The sequence below is a fragment of the Centroberyx gerrardi genome, chromosome 12 (genome assembly GCF_048128805.1).
Source record: "Centroberyx gerrardi isolate f3 chromosome 12, fCenGer3.hap1.cur.20231027, whole genome shotgun sequence".
Taxonomy (NCBI): domain Eukaryota; kingdom Metazoa; phylum Chordata; class Actinopteri; order Beryciformes; family Berycidae; genus Centroberyx; species Centroberyx gerrardi.
This window is the reverse complement of record NC_136008.1, coordinates 2,909,467-2,926,595: the sequence shown is the minus strand read 5'-3', so window position 1 is coordinate 2,926,595 and position 17,129 is coordinate 2,909,467. Positions and strand designations below refer to the sequence as shown.

At 43.5% G+C, this 17,129-nt stretch overlaps 1 protein-coding gene across 1 annotated transcript in view; it reads left to right on the top strand.

Annotated features, from left to right (window-relative positions):
* Positions 1 to 17,129, top strand: part of LOC139923229 (N-acetylglucosamine-1-phosphodiester alpha-N-acetylglucosaminidase-like) — a 36,977-nt gene that overhangs the window by 8,706 nt on the left and 11,142 nt on the right. Inside the window, exons 4-9 of the mRNA XM_071913953.2 lie at positions 1,855 to 1,994; positions 5,390 to 5,498; positions 9,356 to 9,484; positions 11,553 to 11,758; positions 12,585 to 12,632; positions 15,043 to 15,171. Of these exons, the coding sequence (XP_071770054.2) occupies positions 1,855 to 1,994; positions 5,390 to 5,498; positions 9,356 to 9,484; positions 11,553 to 11,758; positions 12,585 to 12,632; positions 15,043 to 15,171 (761 nt within the window). The remainder of the gene's footprint in view (positions 1 to 1,854; positions 1,995 to 5,389; positions 5,499 to 9,355; positions 9,485 to 11,552; positions 11,759 to 12,584; positions 12,633 to 15,042; positions 15,172 to 17,129) is intronic.

Below are 17,129 nucleotides of genomic sequence, written 5' to 3'. Positions count from 1 at the left end.
TGACACCGTGTATTTGTGAAATTATGCAATCAGGTATAATCTCACACACACACACACACACACACACACACAGAATGCATATGCAGAGTGGTTCGACAAAAAAATGTCTTCATTTGAAATTTTCATTTGATTGTCAGAGGAGGCCAAGAGGAAACCATTCAGCATTTCACAAGAAAAAAGCAAAAATTAGAGGAAAGGTAGGCATGATAATAAATTTGTGTAGTCGATATATGTTTTTTTTTGTCCTATCCTATGAGTTATCTTGTGACCCCCTGGGAGGTCCCGACCCCCAGGTTGAGAACCACTGCTATAGAGGACCGTGTAATTCTTCAGTTCAAGCAGAAACAACAAAATCAACAAGTTTTTTGCCTCTGTACCACAGAGATAAGAGTGTTTGGGGTGAGGGGGGGGGGGTGGATGGGGGTGAGGCGGGGTGTCAGTTAGGGTGAGTCAGTCATACTGGGGTGGAGGAGGGGGGGTGTTGGGGTAGTTGGGGGCTGGTCAGTTGGGGTGAGTCAGTCATACAGGGATAAACCCTCAGCCACCTGAACACATGAGGGTTTGGTTGCTATGTAGAAGTCTAATGTCAGGCCAGGAAACTAATTAAACTCACTGGTCATACTGGCTGGTAGATTGCAAAATTCACCACTATTTTGAGTGGTTAATCTACTGAAGTATCTGGTAGAGAAGACAGACATGTGGCTGGTGGCTGAAGGTGAGTTAAGGTAAGGAAGCTTCCCCCCCCCCCCGGCCTGAGGTAATGTTATAAATAAGCAGAGCGGTCAGTGGGTCCGGTGTTGTTGTGTAACTGCATGTGTGGCACCGTGCCAACTGCCAACAGATCACCAGGAACAACTGGAGCTGTCAACAACAGAGCGGGCATGTGGAGGTGAGGCAGAAACGTGCAAAGTATAGGATGAGCTGGAGGAAAACTCTCTGCCCCGGCTCCCTTATCACTCAGTCTGCTGCTCTTTCCCCTGTTTCCATTTTAATGCGTTTATTATGTTTCTGTGTGTTATGTTGTTTTATGAGTGTGTGTTGTGTGTCGTATCCCTTCCTGCAAGACAAGTCATTCTCCATCAGGCACAATAAAGACTTGAACTTTGAACTGAACTACCCAAACATCAGCACAAACATATTGTTGCTAAGGGAGGTTGCAGGTTCATTTTTTTCAGAGGTTGATTATGCTGACTGGTTCAGTCACATGTAATATGGACACACAGTTTGTTTTTCTTCATTTTACCATAGACAGTCTCTTCCCAAGCTCACGCCACACTCTCACTCTTCTCTCCTTTCACTACCCCTCGTCACCCAGTTATTTGTCATAGGTCATAGAAAATCAATGGATTTGGATGACTTGTTGGCTGAGTCACTTGCAGTGTGGACACTAGAAAGTAGAAGTGTATATAAAGTATAAGTACAAACCGGTATATTAGTATGTACAAGTATAAAATATGATTAAAACAACTTAAAGGTCCCATTTTATAGGAATTCAGATGTTCCTGTATATACATATATGATGAAAGAGGGTTAATGTAGATATTTTGAAAATTTGATTTTGAGTGTTTAAATGTTAAAGTTATTGTATTTTCAGAAATCCATCCTTTTTTCCGGTCAGTTTCAGATTAACTCGAGGAAACGCATCACAGCTGGACTCGGTCCTGATTGGCTCCCTCACTAAAGACTGAAATCTGTCCAATCAGGCCAGTTTGCAGCGTTTGAACTGGAAAGCGTCGCGTTCTCTATCTCTCTGTCTTTTGGCAGTCGGGTTGCACAGTCACTGGAGGACTGAATTTCCCTACAGAGATCAGTAAAGCGTCACATCATCATAACATCATGTGTCTGTTCCCCCAGGTATCTGTCGCAGGACGACGTCCTGGAGCGGTCCAACCCGTTCGTCCAGCTGGTCAGCGGTGTGGTGTGGCTGCTGAGGAACGGACAGATCTACATCAACCAGAGTCTGGAGGCCGAGTGTGACAAGACACAGGAGACCGGTACGGTATCTCACCAGGGTGGACAGAGACAGAGACAGAGGGTTACATGTCCACTGATACACTGATCACAGTCCAACTAAGACACTTCCCCGATGATTCCAGTGTTCATGCAAACAGCAGAGTGTGATTTCCTTAATCAGATAAAGGCTGTTATCGCATTATGAGAAACCCGAATAATACAACTAGATTTTTATCCAATCTTTTGAATTATTTGGCGCATGTTTACCCTCAGTCTGATTTCTTTAGGTTTTTTACATCTGTAGATGTAAAAAACAAACCCATTCATCATCAGATTCTCATGCATGCTGACGTACTGACGTTGTTGATCGCTGAACTCAATGAAAGTTATGATATGGTTGGACAGTCAGATTGGGGCAAACAAAAATTTGTGTAGGGCCCCGAAAAAGGTAGAAACCCCCTGCATGAGCGCAAACGTAGACCAGATAGAAGTAAGTACCGTAAGCAGTGCAAAGTAATGAGACAGAAACCTGACCAGATGAAAATAAGCTCAGTGCGGCGCCATGTTCAAAATCCAAAACAACCGTCAAGAAGTTTGAGTTTTACATCACCTCCTTAAGGAGAGAAATCCAGCTGGGACTGAATCATGTAAACCAGGGTTTTCCCTGTTATCATATTACTAGAGTGCATGGAAACATGTCAATTTAATTTTTGACATAACCTGATTATTCCCAGTTACCGGATTATTAGTTTCCTCTAAACCAGTGGTGTCCCGTTCTGTTCAGTTCTTCTCTTCAGACCAAAGACACTTTGATGAAAATTAAGCGGAGTGTTGAATAAATATATCCAAAGTATTAGGATGCATTGCAGGCATTTTATTCCTTCTTCATTGAAAAATAACACAGAAAATCAAATAGTACTTTGAAAATTTAGGAAAGGCAAGGTTTCCCAAAACTTTTGACGTGCAGTGTTTATATAGTCTGTTAACAAGGTTACAAACTGTAACCTGTAAGTAAAGTACCAAAGGAAATGAATGGCACATGGTTCAGGCACACTGGGTTTGTAACGGGACGTTGTTACACAACTAACAACCGCTATTAATCAAGGAAGACATCAGCGTCAGGAACAGATCCAGGATCAGTTAACCTAACCACAGCCAGGTTGGTGGAGCAGCCTTACATCAGCAGTAATTAAGAGAAACCATATCCCAGAGTCCTGCTGCACATGATGCATAATGTATAATGCAGAAAGCTGACATTGACCTGACATGACTCCAAAACACAAAGCTGCCATGTTTGATCGGCAGTGAGAAGAATGAAACTCGCTGCTCTATCTGACACTCAATTTTTTTTTCCACTGATACACACATACTGCTGGATGGGAACACACACACACTATCAGATAAATGAGGAGAGAGGTTTCCCAGTACTGCTGTGTCATTATTTGCATAATGCAGAACTCAACCTTGACTTTGCATGAACACCAGGCCGTAATATAAAACTCTGTGCAGTCATCCTCCTGCTGTAGACAGCGTTCGATAACGGTCGCTCCCCTCTTCTGGCACGCTGTTTGTTCGTTTTTGGAACTTGTGGCTGATAATTATAGGGACTTGATTTTGAGGAGTGCAGATGTGCTCCGCTAGTTCTCAAAACCTAATGTTTACATGTCTACGAATCAGTAAAGACTTTAATTAAAATAGCTGTATTTGCCAGTTATGGAAGAAAACTCAGGAGAGAGAGAGAGAGAGAGAGAGAGAGGCAGTTTGACAGTTTATTCAATCTGTAGTTTGGGAGAAAGGAACTTCAAATCTGGACGATTACACAGAGTTTTATAGTGTTGAATATTCATGATTGTGTTAATACAGATAGAATCTAATAAAGCTATTGGTCAAAAAGTGTAAGGTCATATGAACAAGACTGAATAACCAATGATATTATAATTGTAGCACTTTAAGGAGACTTTAATAAGAGGTGAACAGCTTCTAGAAGACAACAAGTTATTCTTTTGACAGTGTTTTCTATGAGATTTGGGCATTTGCACATTCCAGGCAGGTGAGAAACACACAAGATGTTACTTTAGAGTTTAATCTTATAACGGTGAAGCAGATTCAGTATTCTGGAGTTTCAGGCACTTAAGGTATAAATATGGGTCAAAGGTTACATATTAACTGAGCATATGCAGTAGTATAGGTACTTTTCCATTGCTTCCTCAACACAGTAAAGACACAATGCAACCTGAAGCGAACCACACCTCGCTGTTTACTGAACCGTATGATACATGCAGCTGTGGTTCAAATCCCCAGAGTTAGGAAGCTCCGGGTGTGGATGGGAACGGGCGTGACATTTTTTTTAAACCTTTATTTATCCAGGCAAAGTCAACTGAGGTCACTTTCTCTTCCAGCACACCCTGCTGCTTCACATTCATACAGTTCCACATATTCACACCTGTGTCCAGTTCAACCGCAGTTCAACCAGTCCTGCCATGTGCTGCTGGAAAAGAGCAAGCACTTCCCTGGAAATAAAAACACAGAACTACTAGATCTGATATACTAGATACTAGGACTGGGCTGTAGTTCAATATTATGGTTTATAATCTTTCAGTGGAATCATATGGTGATGATATGGTGATTTTTGGGATATCGTGACACACAATTCTGATGATAACAAACACATTTTATTTAAAAACTGACAAAATTAGTTATTGTAGGAATATTATTTGAAAATTTCAGTTTTGTTTGACATCACACCTAACATTACCATTTGGTTCAATGGGATGAAGATTAATTCGTTTATTTAACATGTGATTTTGCATACGTGAGCCGTATTGTGATATATATCTATCAAGGTCCCCACGGGTCCTTGAAATCCTTGAAAGTTTGTGAATTTGAAGGAAAAAAATCAAGGCCTTGAAAGTTTTTAAAAATAGACATAAATAGACATGGGTCATTGAAAGTGCTTGAATTTAGAGAAGTTGTTGACAAGTGTTCACACATTCAAGCCTCTCTCTCTTTTTAATTGTTGTCTGAGAGCTTCTGTAAAGCTGCTAGTTCTCATTATAAAAATTCTCAGTGTTGTAACAGTAATTAACCTTGATCCGTGACTCAAACTATGCCATGTTGGGTCCTTGAATTTGAGGGAATTGGGCCTGGAAAGTCCTTGAAAAGTCCTTGAATTTGATGTTTAAGAAGGTGTGGGAACCCTGATCTATAACGAAAAAATATCTGTATGATTATTGTGATATTGATTTGAACCATATCGCCCAGCTCCACTAGATACACACTAGTAGAGCTGTAGGTCTTCTTAAGTCTTTCCATTAAGGACCATAAAATACACGTTCCCATTTGAGACAGATATATTTAGTTTGATGGAAGAAGCCTTGCACGGATCTTTTACTGTACTGAACTTTTAACACAAAATGTGTTTCCTCTTCTCTGACAGGAGTGTTCCGCCATTTTGTGGACGTGGTGTCGGGCCGGACGGCGGTGGGCCACGACGCCGAGGGGAAAGTCATCCTGTTCCATATCGACGGACAGACCGAACAGAGGGGGTGAGAGACCGACAGAGACGAGACATTTTAGAGTTTAGGCATTTAGCTAAATGCTGTTATCCAGAGTCAGAGTCTTGCTCATGGGCACTTCGACAGGCTGTTGAGGGACACAATGACTAAGTTTACACCAATAATCCAATTATAATGCGATTAAGGCAGTAATGTGAGTAAGGTGCAGCCATGTAAATACCACACTGATTATGTTAATGTGATTCTGCTCATAGAGTAACCATAATCAGTAATCGCATTATAAAGGCATGTTTACACCTTAATCGCATTTCTTCCACTCTGACCAAGTTGCACATGAACCAAAGAAGACGTCACATGTCACGCATATCGATAAACATCATGCAGGCTTTCCAAAAGACTCCCGAAAATGTCAAGAGGACAAGAGGCGTTTTGCAGCTGGAATAGGCTGATTAAAAAATGGCAGCAGCAGATCTGAAATGGCAGAACAGCAGAGTTGTGGCTTGTTGTGGTCGAATTTGCTGATGGAGCGACAACAGAAGTATAAAGTGACGGGACGGATTTAGAAACTACCCACAACTCTGCAAACCGAATAACCACAAGTAGCATGTGAACGGGATTTAAAGGAATTGCCGAGTCATGTAAACATCTTAATCGGAGTAATCTCATACTCTGATTATTGGCCATAATCACGTTACTAGTGTGCATGTAAACATAGTCACTGGCTGTTGCAGGGATTGAACTTGTGATCTGTCCTTAAGATGGGAAATTTCCACCAGCCAAAATGCTGATACTTTGATGAGGCTGGTCAGGTCTTTTCCTTGAGCGGTAACCAACCATCATTTGGAGTCCTATTCTCTTCTGAACATCTGGTTTCTGGTAAAATAATGAAAATGTCTGGTGGTTCTTCTAAACCTCTAAATGGCTGCAGCCACTGGATGAGAAAGTTAGTTTCCCTCTGCGGGGGTAAGAGAGGGAGAGAGACAGAGGTTCAGATGAGGGGAAACAATATGATAATTTATGCCATTAATCTAAAGTGACTCACAGGCCTTTGACTGAATACAAAGCCCCCCCAGAGGGAATTAAATATGCAGGGTTTGAGGTTACATGCCTGAGCAATTTAACCACTGACTCAGAAGACGAGGAGAAAGGCGTGTGCGGTTTATTTTACTCAGAAGTTATTTGTTCATGTAAATGAAGATGCTGTAAATTCATGCAAATCATTTGACCTGATGATGTAAAGTAAGTGTTTTGTAACCTTCATAGCCCATTATATCTCAACACACATGCCTGTTTTTCATCACTGTTAATACGTTTTACCCATGCAGACAAGTTTGTTAAAACCTCAAAATCCTTGCCAAGCTCATGTTAGGTTCACACAGACTGAGAATCCTTGGTTCAGAAACTCAGACGATTGTATTGTACTGCATCGTACTGTATTGGAATTTCAGATTTAAAAGTGAAATGGGAGAGAATAAACATGGCTGTAGAGGTAGAGAAGTGATTGTGGATTAATAGATAAGAAGATTTAGAGAGGTGGATAGATGGAAAGCTGCACAGAAGGAGAGAGAGAGCAGTATACAGTGAGATAATGGAGTGATGCTGTTGGATGGGAAGATAAAAAAGATGGAGGGAAGAGGTGTGAAAGAGACAAAGATATATAGAAATGGAATACGAGGGAGAGAAAAACAACAGAGTGATCGTAAAAGTGACGAATAGGGCTGCGGCGAAAGGGGGAAGCGCTATTTTAGCCTCAGAAAGGGGAAGTGGGTGAGCTGCACCGACACCATCAGGCTCACCCCACCTTCACCGATCAATTGTATTGATCTGACTCTCCCTGCACCCCGATGCAGTGACCCTGCAGACCTGGAGGAGAGTGTGTTTGTGTTAAAGATCTGGCTGTGGCAACACAACAAGCTGACATGTCTGGCCGTGTCTGCTGCCTCCCTGTGTATCTCAGCTCAATATCAGGCCAACAGCGGATCAATAAATCCGCTACAGGTCAGCCCGTCCGACACTATCGGACCGAGCGGAGACTGACCTTCTGTCCTGCATGAATAACAGCAGTGAGTAGCAGCTTTCCCCCCGGGGTTCATTTAGCACGAAGCTGTAGGAGGCTGCTGGAAGAGATTCAGATTCAGATACAGATTTATTATTATCACCAAATACATTATGCACATACAAGGAATTTAGCTTGGTAAGTTGGTGTGATGCAAATAGCAGACAGACAAAAACAAAACAATAACAGTAAAGTTGCATATAGTGCAATATTCAGACATAAGCAATAGACAATAGGCAATAAGCATAATATTCAAGCAGTATAATTAGCAGTTAAAATCGATAACAGCACTAGAAAATATGAATGCAAATATAAAAATATAAAAATGTACAAAACGATAAACTATATACATTTCACACCATTATTACCATCATTATTATTATTATAGTATTTATTAAGAGGCTTTCTCTTGCTGAATGGTAGCTGTTGTCCTTTCCTGTCAGCTCAGTCATGCACCAAGTCTCTTAGCGTTTTGTCACAATGAAAAATCGAATTCATTATTGCATTTTAATTAATTTTATTTAATTTTACGTTCAATACTTCCATCAAATATGTTCTGCAAGCTGAAAGCAAGTGGAATAGTCGGGGTGCGTTCAACAGCCAGCATGTTCTGATCGGTTTCTCTGAACTCTGCAGTGTTTCCTCCTTCAGTTCAGCTGGTTTGTCCAGGTGAGAGCGATGACCTTTGAACTCTGGTGGCACCAAATAACGGCACCGAGAGTCTCAGTCCTCTAACAAGAGAACTGCGGTGCGGTTTGTTAGGAGTGAGAATGTAATCTACAGCAACTACAGGAAACAGCTTCGAAATGCAAGAGTTCATGGGTAGAAAGAGACGGATGTTGACATGTGACAGGCAGCAGTTCCTCCTGCGTGGAAAGTCTAGCATGACAAAATGAACTGAGGGCAAACCGCAGTCTAGACTGATGCTCATGTTCAGCTGTTTCTTCATGTGTTCTTGACTGATATGAACACCACAGAAGAAGAGACAGACAAGTCCATCATGCTGAGATAAAGGTAAAGGAGCTAGAATCAGATTTGATTTGACTCCAAAATCTCTAACCTGCAGGCTGACAGGTTAAAACTCTGTCCAGTAAACAAGCTGCTTGTGCATCATGTGACTTTTGTTTACAAGCCCTGGTTGGCTTGTAACTGGACAGTGTGAACCCAAATTATCCAAATGCAAAAATGCAACAAAGTCAACTATTTATAGACCAAAGAAAATGAACCGTAGCTGTGATCACACCCTTAAAAGAAGAAGAAGAAGGAGGTTTGGAATATACAAAGTCACATTCTGGACTGCTGTTTGTCTGTGATACTGCTTGTTTTTCTCGTTTGCCGTACCATAGTAGTGTTGAATTTTTAGATATGAACATAGTTGGTATCACAACACTAAAGTCTCTGTTACAGTACTGTACTGTAATACCTGAAGGTTTGTCGTCTACATTACATTTGCAATTTAGTTATTTAGCTGACACTCTTAATCTACTGTGTCTTATAATGAAGTCGGCAGTAGAATTAGCTTCAGTTCCTAGATCACCAACATAACAAGCAACCAATAGTAAAGAGGTCAAGGGTCAGAGGTCACAGCACCCTGACAGTATTCCTGTGACCCTGAAATAATCATGTGAGTGAAAAGTGCTATGAAAAGAAATCTTAAAAATAAGGGATGAAAGAGGAAGAAAGGAAGGGACAGCCTAACAAAAAAAGAAAATTCATATTTAGATTTTACTGAGTATCTAGAATATGTGGTTTGGATGGGAATCTGCTGCCTGCCTGTTTTTTTACCCACTTCTCCATGTTTATCTATATTTGACTGTGTTGTTTTGAACAGTATGAATCTTTGGGAGGTGGCAGAGTTCCTGAAGAAGTATGGAGTGGTGAACGCTATCAATCTGGACGGAGGCGGGTCTTCCACCTATGTGAGGAACGGCTCATTGGCCAGCTACCCCTCTGACCACTGGTGAGCCAATTAACCTCAAATAAAGTGATTCTGATTTCATCACACACGTTGGCTGAAGTCTTTAGTTAGTTAGTTCATTTATACACCACCAGTCAACAGTCTGGACCCACCTGACTGAATGTTCTGTGTTTCATTCTCTTAAAGCCATTTTGATCTAAAGGCTTCTGCTTAAATGCTTGAAATGAGTTTCTTAGACAAATATAAATAATGAAGTTGATCCTATGTATGAATTTCTTTCCAAAGCCTTTGCCTTTCCATCAAGGCAAAGGGCGGCTGCTTTAAAGAATCTAAAATATAAGATAGTTTTGATTTGTTTGACACTTTTTTGGTCGCTGCATAATTCCATTTGTGTTATTTCATAGTTTTGATGTCTTAACTATTATTCTAAAATGTGGAAAATAGTGAAAATAAAGAAAAATGTGGTGACTTTTGACTGGTAGTGTATGTTAGTTTCCACCCACAACAGTCTCCTTCTGTTAGTTGGGTGGTTGGTTCATTTGTTTGTTTGTCTGTCACATGCAATATTTCAGATATTTCAGATCAGATTTTGATGAAACCATAGACTAGAAAAAGTTATGGCTGTAGTGAGTGTGATGTCACCCACTGGCTTCTGAAGGGCTGTTTTGAAGCCTGCAGATTGTGTTTACGGTCGCCGCCATGTTGACATTTATTGGAGCCGGAGCAGCCAAGTAGGAGAAACAGAGGAAGAGAGAGAAACAGACACACTGCCAGTGATGATACGCGACACATGGAATTCATTTTGGCAAAGACGACGAATCTTCAAGGTCTCGGTTAGCGGGGATGGGACGCTCTTCTCTGCTGCAGCCGTACTGATTTATACTGAGAGGACGTCTGATGCTGCTTTAAGTGATTCTGATTCATCTTCACCTGAATGTCCTTCTCCCACTCTCCTCCTCCCCTCCCCTCCTCTCCTCTCCTCTCCCTCTCCTCTCCTCTCCTCTCCTCTCCTCTCCTCTCCTCTCCTCTCCCTCTCCTCTCCTCTCCTCTCCTCTCCTCTCCTCTCCCTCTCCTCTCCTCTCCTCTCCTCTCCTCTCCTCTCCTCTCCTCTCCCCTCCTCTCCTCTCCTTCCCCCACTCTCCTCCTCCCCTCCCCTCCTCTCCTCTCCTCTCCTCTCCCTCTCCTCTCCTCTCCTCTCCTCTCCTCTCCCCTCCCCTCCTTCCCCCACTCTCCTCTCCTCTCCTCTCTCCTCTCCTCCTCTCTCCTCCTCTCTCCTCTCCTCTCCTCTCCTCTCCTCCTCTCCTCCTCTCCTCTCCTCTCCTCCTCTCCTCCCCTCCTCTCCTCTCCTCCCCTCTCCCCTCCCCACCTCTCCTCTTCTCTCCTCTCCTCTCCTTTCTCCTCTCCTCTCCTTCCCCCACTCTCCTCTCCTCTCCTCTCCTCTCCTTCCCCCACTCTCCTCTCCTCTCCTCTCCTCTCCTTCCCCCACTCTCCTCTCCTCTCCTCTGCTCCCCTCCTCTCCTCTCATCTCCTCTCCTCTCCTCCTCCTCCTCCTCTCTCCTCCTCTCCTCTCCTCTCCTCTCCCTCTCCACTCCTCTCCCCTCCTCTCCACTCCTCTCCCCTCCTCTCCTCTCCCCTCCTCCTCTCCTCTCATCTCCTCTCATTTCCTCTCCTCTCCTCTCCTCCTCCTCCTCTCTCCTCCTCTCCTCTCCTCTCCCTCTCCACTCCTCTCCCCTCCTCTCCACTCCTCTCCCCTCCTCTCCCCTCCTCCTCTCCTCTCATCTCCCCTCCTCTCCCCTCCTCTCCTCTCATCTCCTCTCATCTCCCCTCCTCTCCCCTCCTCTCCTCTCATCTCCTCTCATCTCCTCTCCTCTCCTCCTCCTCTCTCCTCCTCTCCTCTCCTCTCCCTCTCCACTCCTCTCCCTTCCTCTCCACTCCTCTCCCCTCCTCTCCCTTCCTCTCCTCTCGCATCTACTCTCCTCTCTCCCCTCCTCTCCTCCTCTCCTCTCCTCTCCCTCTCCTCCTCTCTCCTCTCCTCTCTCCCCTCCTCTCCTCCTCTCCTCTCCTCTCCCCTCCTCTCCCCTCCTCCTCTCTCCTCTTCCTCCCTTCTCAGTGTCCCGGACAGTAGGTGGCGCTGTGCCCGGCCCGTCTCCACCATCCTGTGCGTCCACCAGCGGCGCTGCCGGCCGGCGGACTGCAGCGGGAACGGGGACTGTGTGGACGGACGCTGTCGGTGCCAGGAGGGCTGGCAGGGTGCTGCCTGTGACACCCTGCGGTGCCGACCGCCAGCCTGCGGCACCCATGGAGTCTGTACTGCCAGTGAGTGTTGAGCCGGAGAACCAGGACTCAGGTGTTTGGGACAGGGATCGGACAATAACCGGTATTACTATATATCACCGTAAAAAACAACGGTTATGACATCGGCACCAGTATTTATTACCGTGATCACCGTGATAACCGGCTCTCGTCTGTCATCACTGATGTTTAATTTTCCATAAACGGAGAAGCGCTCCAATAAATTGTTATATTCATGTTGCTGACTGAGTTAGAGTGGATGCAGGCCAGCAGCGCTTTATTTGAGGCTCATTTAACTTTATTTATTTTAGATGCTGTCATTTGGATTTTTATTTGTGTTGTTTAAAACTCTCCTAACAGTTTCTATAAGCTTCTATAATTTTGTTTTTTAAAGAAAAAGGCCAAAATATCTTGTGATTGATATGATAAATTCGTTTTTAAGTAATTGAAGCATATTACAGTACTATTTTTAAAGTTTTCATCTTTTTAGTAACTATCATGTCGTGTATCGAGATAATTTTGGTCAAGATAATTGCACTATAAAATTTTCATCTTGGCACAGGACTAGTCAGACAGCACAGTGGTAATATCCTGTTTTCTAAGAGATGTTTAAAAATTGAGGTTACAGACGTTTGGAAATTGATTCCAGGGATACAGGAATATTTGTTCTGTCCTTTATCTGGGTGCTGTGACTGTGACCCTTGTTCTTAGTGTTGGTTGCTTGTGATGTTGGTGATTTTACTTTTGAAGCGTGTTCTACTGTTGCACGTGTTGCGTGTCTGCAATGTTTTGTGGTTTTCAGCACATTTAGAAAACCACGTCTTTATGCGTCTGTCCGTCTGTGCTGCAGATGGCTGTGTGTGTGATGCTGGATGGAGAGGGGAGAACTGCAGCCAAGGTAATCAGTAGCCTCATCTGGACACACACACACTTCTGACTTTAAGGTGCTTCTGTTAGCTTATAAATCGTTACATGGGCTTGCACCATCATATCTATCCGACCTCATCATCCCTTATATTCCATCTCGTGCCCTCCGTTCGCAGGACGCTGGCTACCTTATTGTCCCTAGAATCAAGAAAAAATCAGCAGACAGTAGAGCTTTCTCCTACCGAGCTCCCTATCTCTGGAACCAGCTACCTCTTACAGTCAGGGAAGCTAATTCTGTCGAAATCCTCAAATCTAGACTCAAAACCTATCTTTTCTCGCAATCTTACGACCTACCTTAGCACCGCTGGCCTGGGCTCGTCACAGTCTTCTCTCTTACCCTAGCCTAGATAGTATTTATATAGAAATTTGCCGTTGGGAACATAAGCATAGGGATGCCCTCTGGCTACACTGTGTCTAATCACTTCCTATCTGCTGTCTGTATGAGCGTGTCTGTGCCCAAATACGTCTGGGTCTTGTGCTGCTTCTGCACAGCTCTGTGTGTGTGTGTGTGTGTGTGCGCGGCTGGTTTTCTCCTCCCTTTCTCAGATTCCTCTGACCCTGATGGTCTTCGGTGCTGGCCTTAGTCCCATCCCTAACGCTGCTCCCACCTGGATCTCTCTCCGTGTGTTCGCTGTCTTTGTGTGTACCTGTCTCCTCCCCCTTTCTCAGACTCCGGTGCAGTGCAGTGGTCGCCAGTGCATGCCATAGTCCCATCCCTGCTGCCGCTCCCACCCGATGTGCTCTGACTCCGTGTGTTCTGTGTGCAGCTGTCTTCTCTCCCCTTCCTCAGACTCCGGTCCAGTGCTCCACCTGCCAGTGGACAGGTGTCGCTCCCGCCGGTCGTTGGCGCCGGCCTTGGTCCTGCTCCCACCCAACGTGCCTGTCTTGTGTTCTGCTGCTGCTGCTTCTCCCCTTACTCTCTCCCCCCTTCAGACTCCGGTGCAGTCCAGTGGTCGTCAGCGCCGGCCTCGGTCCCTTCCACATCCCTGATGCTGCTGCCCCCCGTGTGTCTCTGACCCTGTGTGTTCTGTTTGCAGCTGTTTCCCCCCTTCTTCTTTACGTGTGTGTGTGTGTCTGGGTGTGTTGTGTGTGTGTACGCGGCTTCCTCTCTCTCCTCCTCTCTGACTCCAGGTCAGTGTTCTACCTGGCAGTGACGGGTGCTGCCCTGGCTCTTCGTCGTCAGTGCTGCCTTGCCCTTCCTTTCCGCTGCTCCCTCCTGGACGCTGCTGCCCTCGCTCCTTTACTGCTGGCCTCAGCCCCCCCCCCCACCGCCGCATGCTCCTCCCCTTCTTTTGTCTCTCTCTGTTTTCTCTTGTCATCATTGTTGCCCATGACTCTGTCAATGTTTTGCCCGGCACCTATTGCACGTTAAGCCGTCCCGGGGGGGGATCCCTATCTGCCTCAGCCCACCCAAGGTTTCTTCCAAATTTTTTCTTGGGAGTTTTTCCTTGTGTGCATTTAGGGTCTAAGGCTGGGGTGCCGGGTAGGTTAGGCTGTATAGAATAGGTAGATTGTTTGTCTCGCTAAATCTGCTCCTACCTACCTTGTGTTTTTCATCATGCTGTCCTACAAAATTTTGTTTACCACTGATTGTGTTTAGTTAGACCTAGCTAGACACACTCTCTGTAAAGCCCTCTGAGACATGCTTGTGATAAAGGGCTATATAAATAAATAAAATAAATAAATAAATAAACACACACACACACACACACACACACACACACACACACATCCTGTCTGTCTGTCTGTCTTTCTGTCCTCTCTATCTCTCTTTAGTTTGAAACAGTCACCAGCTGTGAGGAGCCTGTAATTTGTTGCAGAATGCGTTTGCAGAACATGTTCAGCAGTTATAATCGTAGTTCTTACAGGTCAAAGTTTACAGACTCTGAACTCGTTCTGAGGTGAAAGATAAAAACCTGTTCCTGCCCTCGTTCACCTCTGTAACCCTTTAATGCCCTTCCAGCTCTCACAATACACAATACTCAATGTTGTTGTCTAAATAAACAACACAAAGCATTACTGAGTCAGATTTCTCCCAGAATGATTTGTGAAATCCTTGAGAACGCCAGCTGAAAATGACCCAGATGTTCCAGTTTGACTTCCCATTACCATGCAGTCCAATGGGATAAACATCAACTACACAATTTAACACGTGATTTTTCACACCTAAACAAATATTGTGATATATATTGATATTGGAAGAAGTTCTTAAGGTTATCATGACATTTATTGCCCAGTCCTAATGCAAGTTCTGTATTAGAAGATTCATTTGCCCACACTTTGTCCAAATAAATACATTGCAGGCCATGTTTACCTGTGTAGATTCTGTTTTACATGTAAAAACAAAAAGTTATAACGTTGATATCCTTCCTCCTTTGCAGAGTGCATGCCCGGTTTCTACGGCGACGGCTGCAATCAGACCTGCGCCTGCGTTAACGGAGGATCCTGCGAACCCGTCCACGGACGCTGCTCCTGCCCCCCCGGTTTCCACGGAAACTCTTGTGAACAAGGTAGAGCTGCATGATACTGAGGAAAAATATAAAATATAACTATATTTTTTTCTGAATATTACAAGTTTCCACATCAAAAAACAGTGGGGAGAATAAAGCCTATATATGTTCCTGCTCATTATGAGCTTACATTGCACAAGTAAGGTGCTTCCCTTTATCCCTTTATTTTGATTATATTCTGAATATTGCAGTCACAATATGAATAGTGAGAATTTGGGAACAGATTTTGCTCTGTAATGTCTCTTTCAACACTTGAAAAATGAGACACTAATGTTTAAGATTTGCTCAAAAAAAGGAGAAAGAAAATTACAGCCTTTTGCGATTTGGACATTGCAATAGTATTGCAATTTTTATATATTTTTTGATTAATTATGAACAAGGTGTGTGTGTGTGGGTGGGGGTTGAGATTATTATTATTATTTAATGATTGATCATTTAATGACCACTAAACAATTATATCAAGCATTTCTGCTACATTGCATTTAGCTATTTAGAGTGTGTAGAGAAAGTGTGTTGTGTAGAATCTCCTTTCAGTCCCAACAAGATTTTACTTTGCTTAACGATTCTTTACTTTACACACTAAGTGTGAGGAAAACTTAAAGCAGCTAAACCGAAGACAGAAACTGACCACAAGGTGTTAAGACCAGTCTGCACACAGAGCCTCTCGTCAGTCTACTTAGCAGACAAAACCAACTTAAACTGGATGAGTGGAACACTTAAGAAGAATAAAGACTGAGAATAATCCTCCAGTCCAGCTGACAGAACCTGAGTTAATTCTCAAAATCTCTGCAGCTTACCCTGCTCTGTTTGTGTGTGTATGCAGATACAGTTTTGTTGATTTGTACCTGCTGTCTGCTCACTCTCCCATCTTTATTCATGTCCTCTAGCACTGAAATATAGTCAGTTCAGTGTTTTTCTCCTTAAAGGGGAATTCCACCAATATATACAGTTAGGTTTTTACTCTATGCCATAGAATCACATAGCCTGAGATCATAGAAAGAATATTGTGAGAAGTCTTATTACTGGTCCTAAATTAAACTGCTTTATTTCTTTGTATAATTCCAATTTATAACTATTTGAATAATTTTACAAACCCCTGATGATGATTTAGAGTCTGAGTTACCTGAAGAAATACCGAGTGCTGTGCTGGCTAATTAACGTTTTCGACTAATTGTTAGAAGTTTCTGTTTTGAGTGTGTGCTTTCCCCCTGTGGCATTCACTAATATAGGTATGAGAAAATGAATTCCTCTGTAATATTACATGCCGGTGTGTTTTAGGTGTTGGGTTGACCCCTAAAAGAGTGCTTCAGGGCGTCTTGTTCCTCTCTGAGAACTGACTTGGAGTTTGTCCCAGGTTGTGAAAAGTCAACATTAATTCCTCCCAGCCTGCAGGACGCTGTGGCTCGGACATTTTCTTTACCCTTAAAACTGTGTGAATGAAGGTGGGGAACGTTAGCCTTAATACACTAAGCTGTGTTACATCACTTTCCTGTCTACTTCCTCGGACTTCATTAAACAGCCTGAATCCTGAGCTGGACAAATGTCTTAACAGCATTCAGGTTTCACTGGAGAGTTTTATTGTCTGTGGCAGGAATGTGGTGTGTCGGGTGGAGAGGCTTTAGAAATGACATTTATACTATGTGAAACTAACACTAAACTAAAACTCATTGAAACTAAGACTAATGAAATGATCTTAATCAGCTTTTCGGCTATGACATGAAAACTCTTCATTGAAACAAATCCTAATGAAATTCTCTAAATCAGCATTTAGACCTGATATTCAGACTGAATCTCCATCTGGTTCCACTCCATCATTCAGCTGAGATTTCCTCCTCGTTAGCCGTTTCCTGTGTGGGGGGGGGGTTGATTTTCCTCCGAACCAATCACTAGTGACTGATGTATGAAATTCTCTAAATTACCAGTTGAACCTCGTGGCACTAAAAGCTAAAACTACTGAA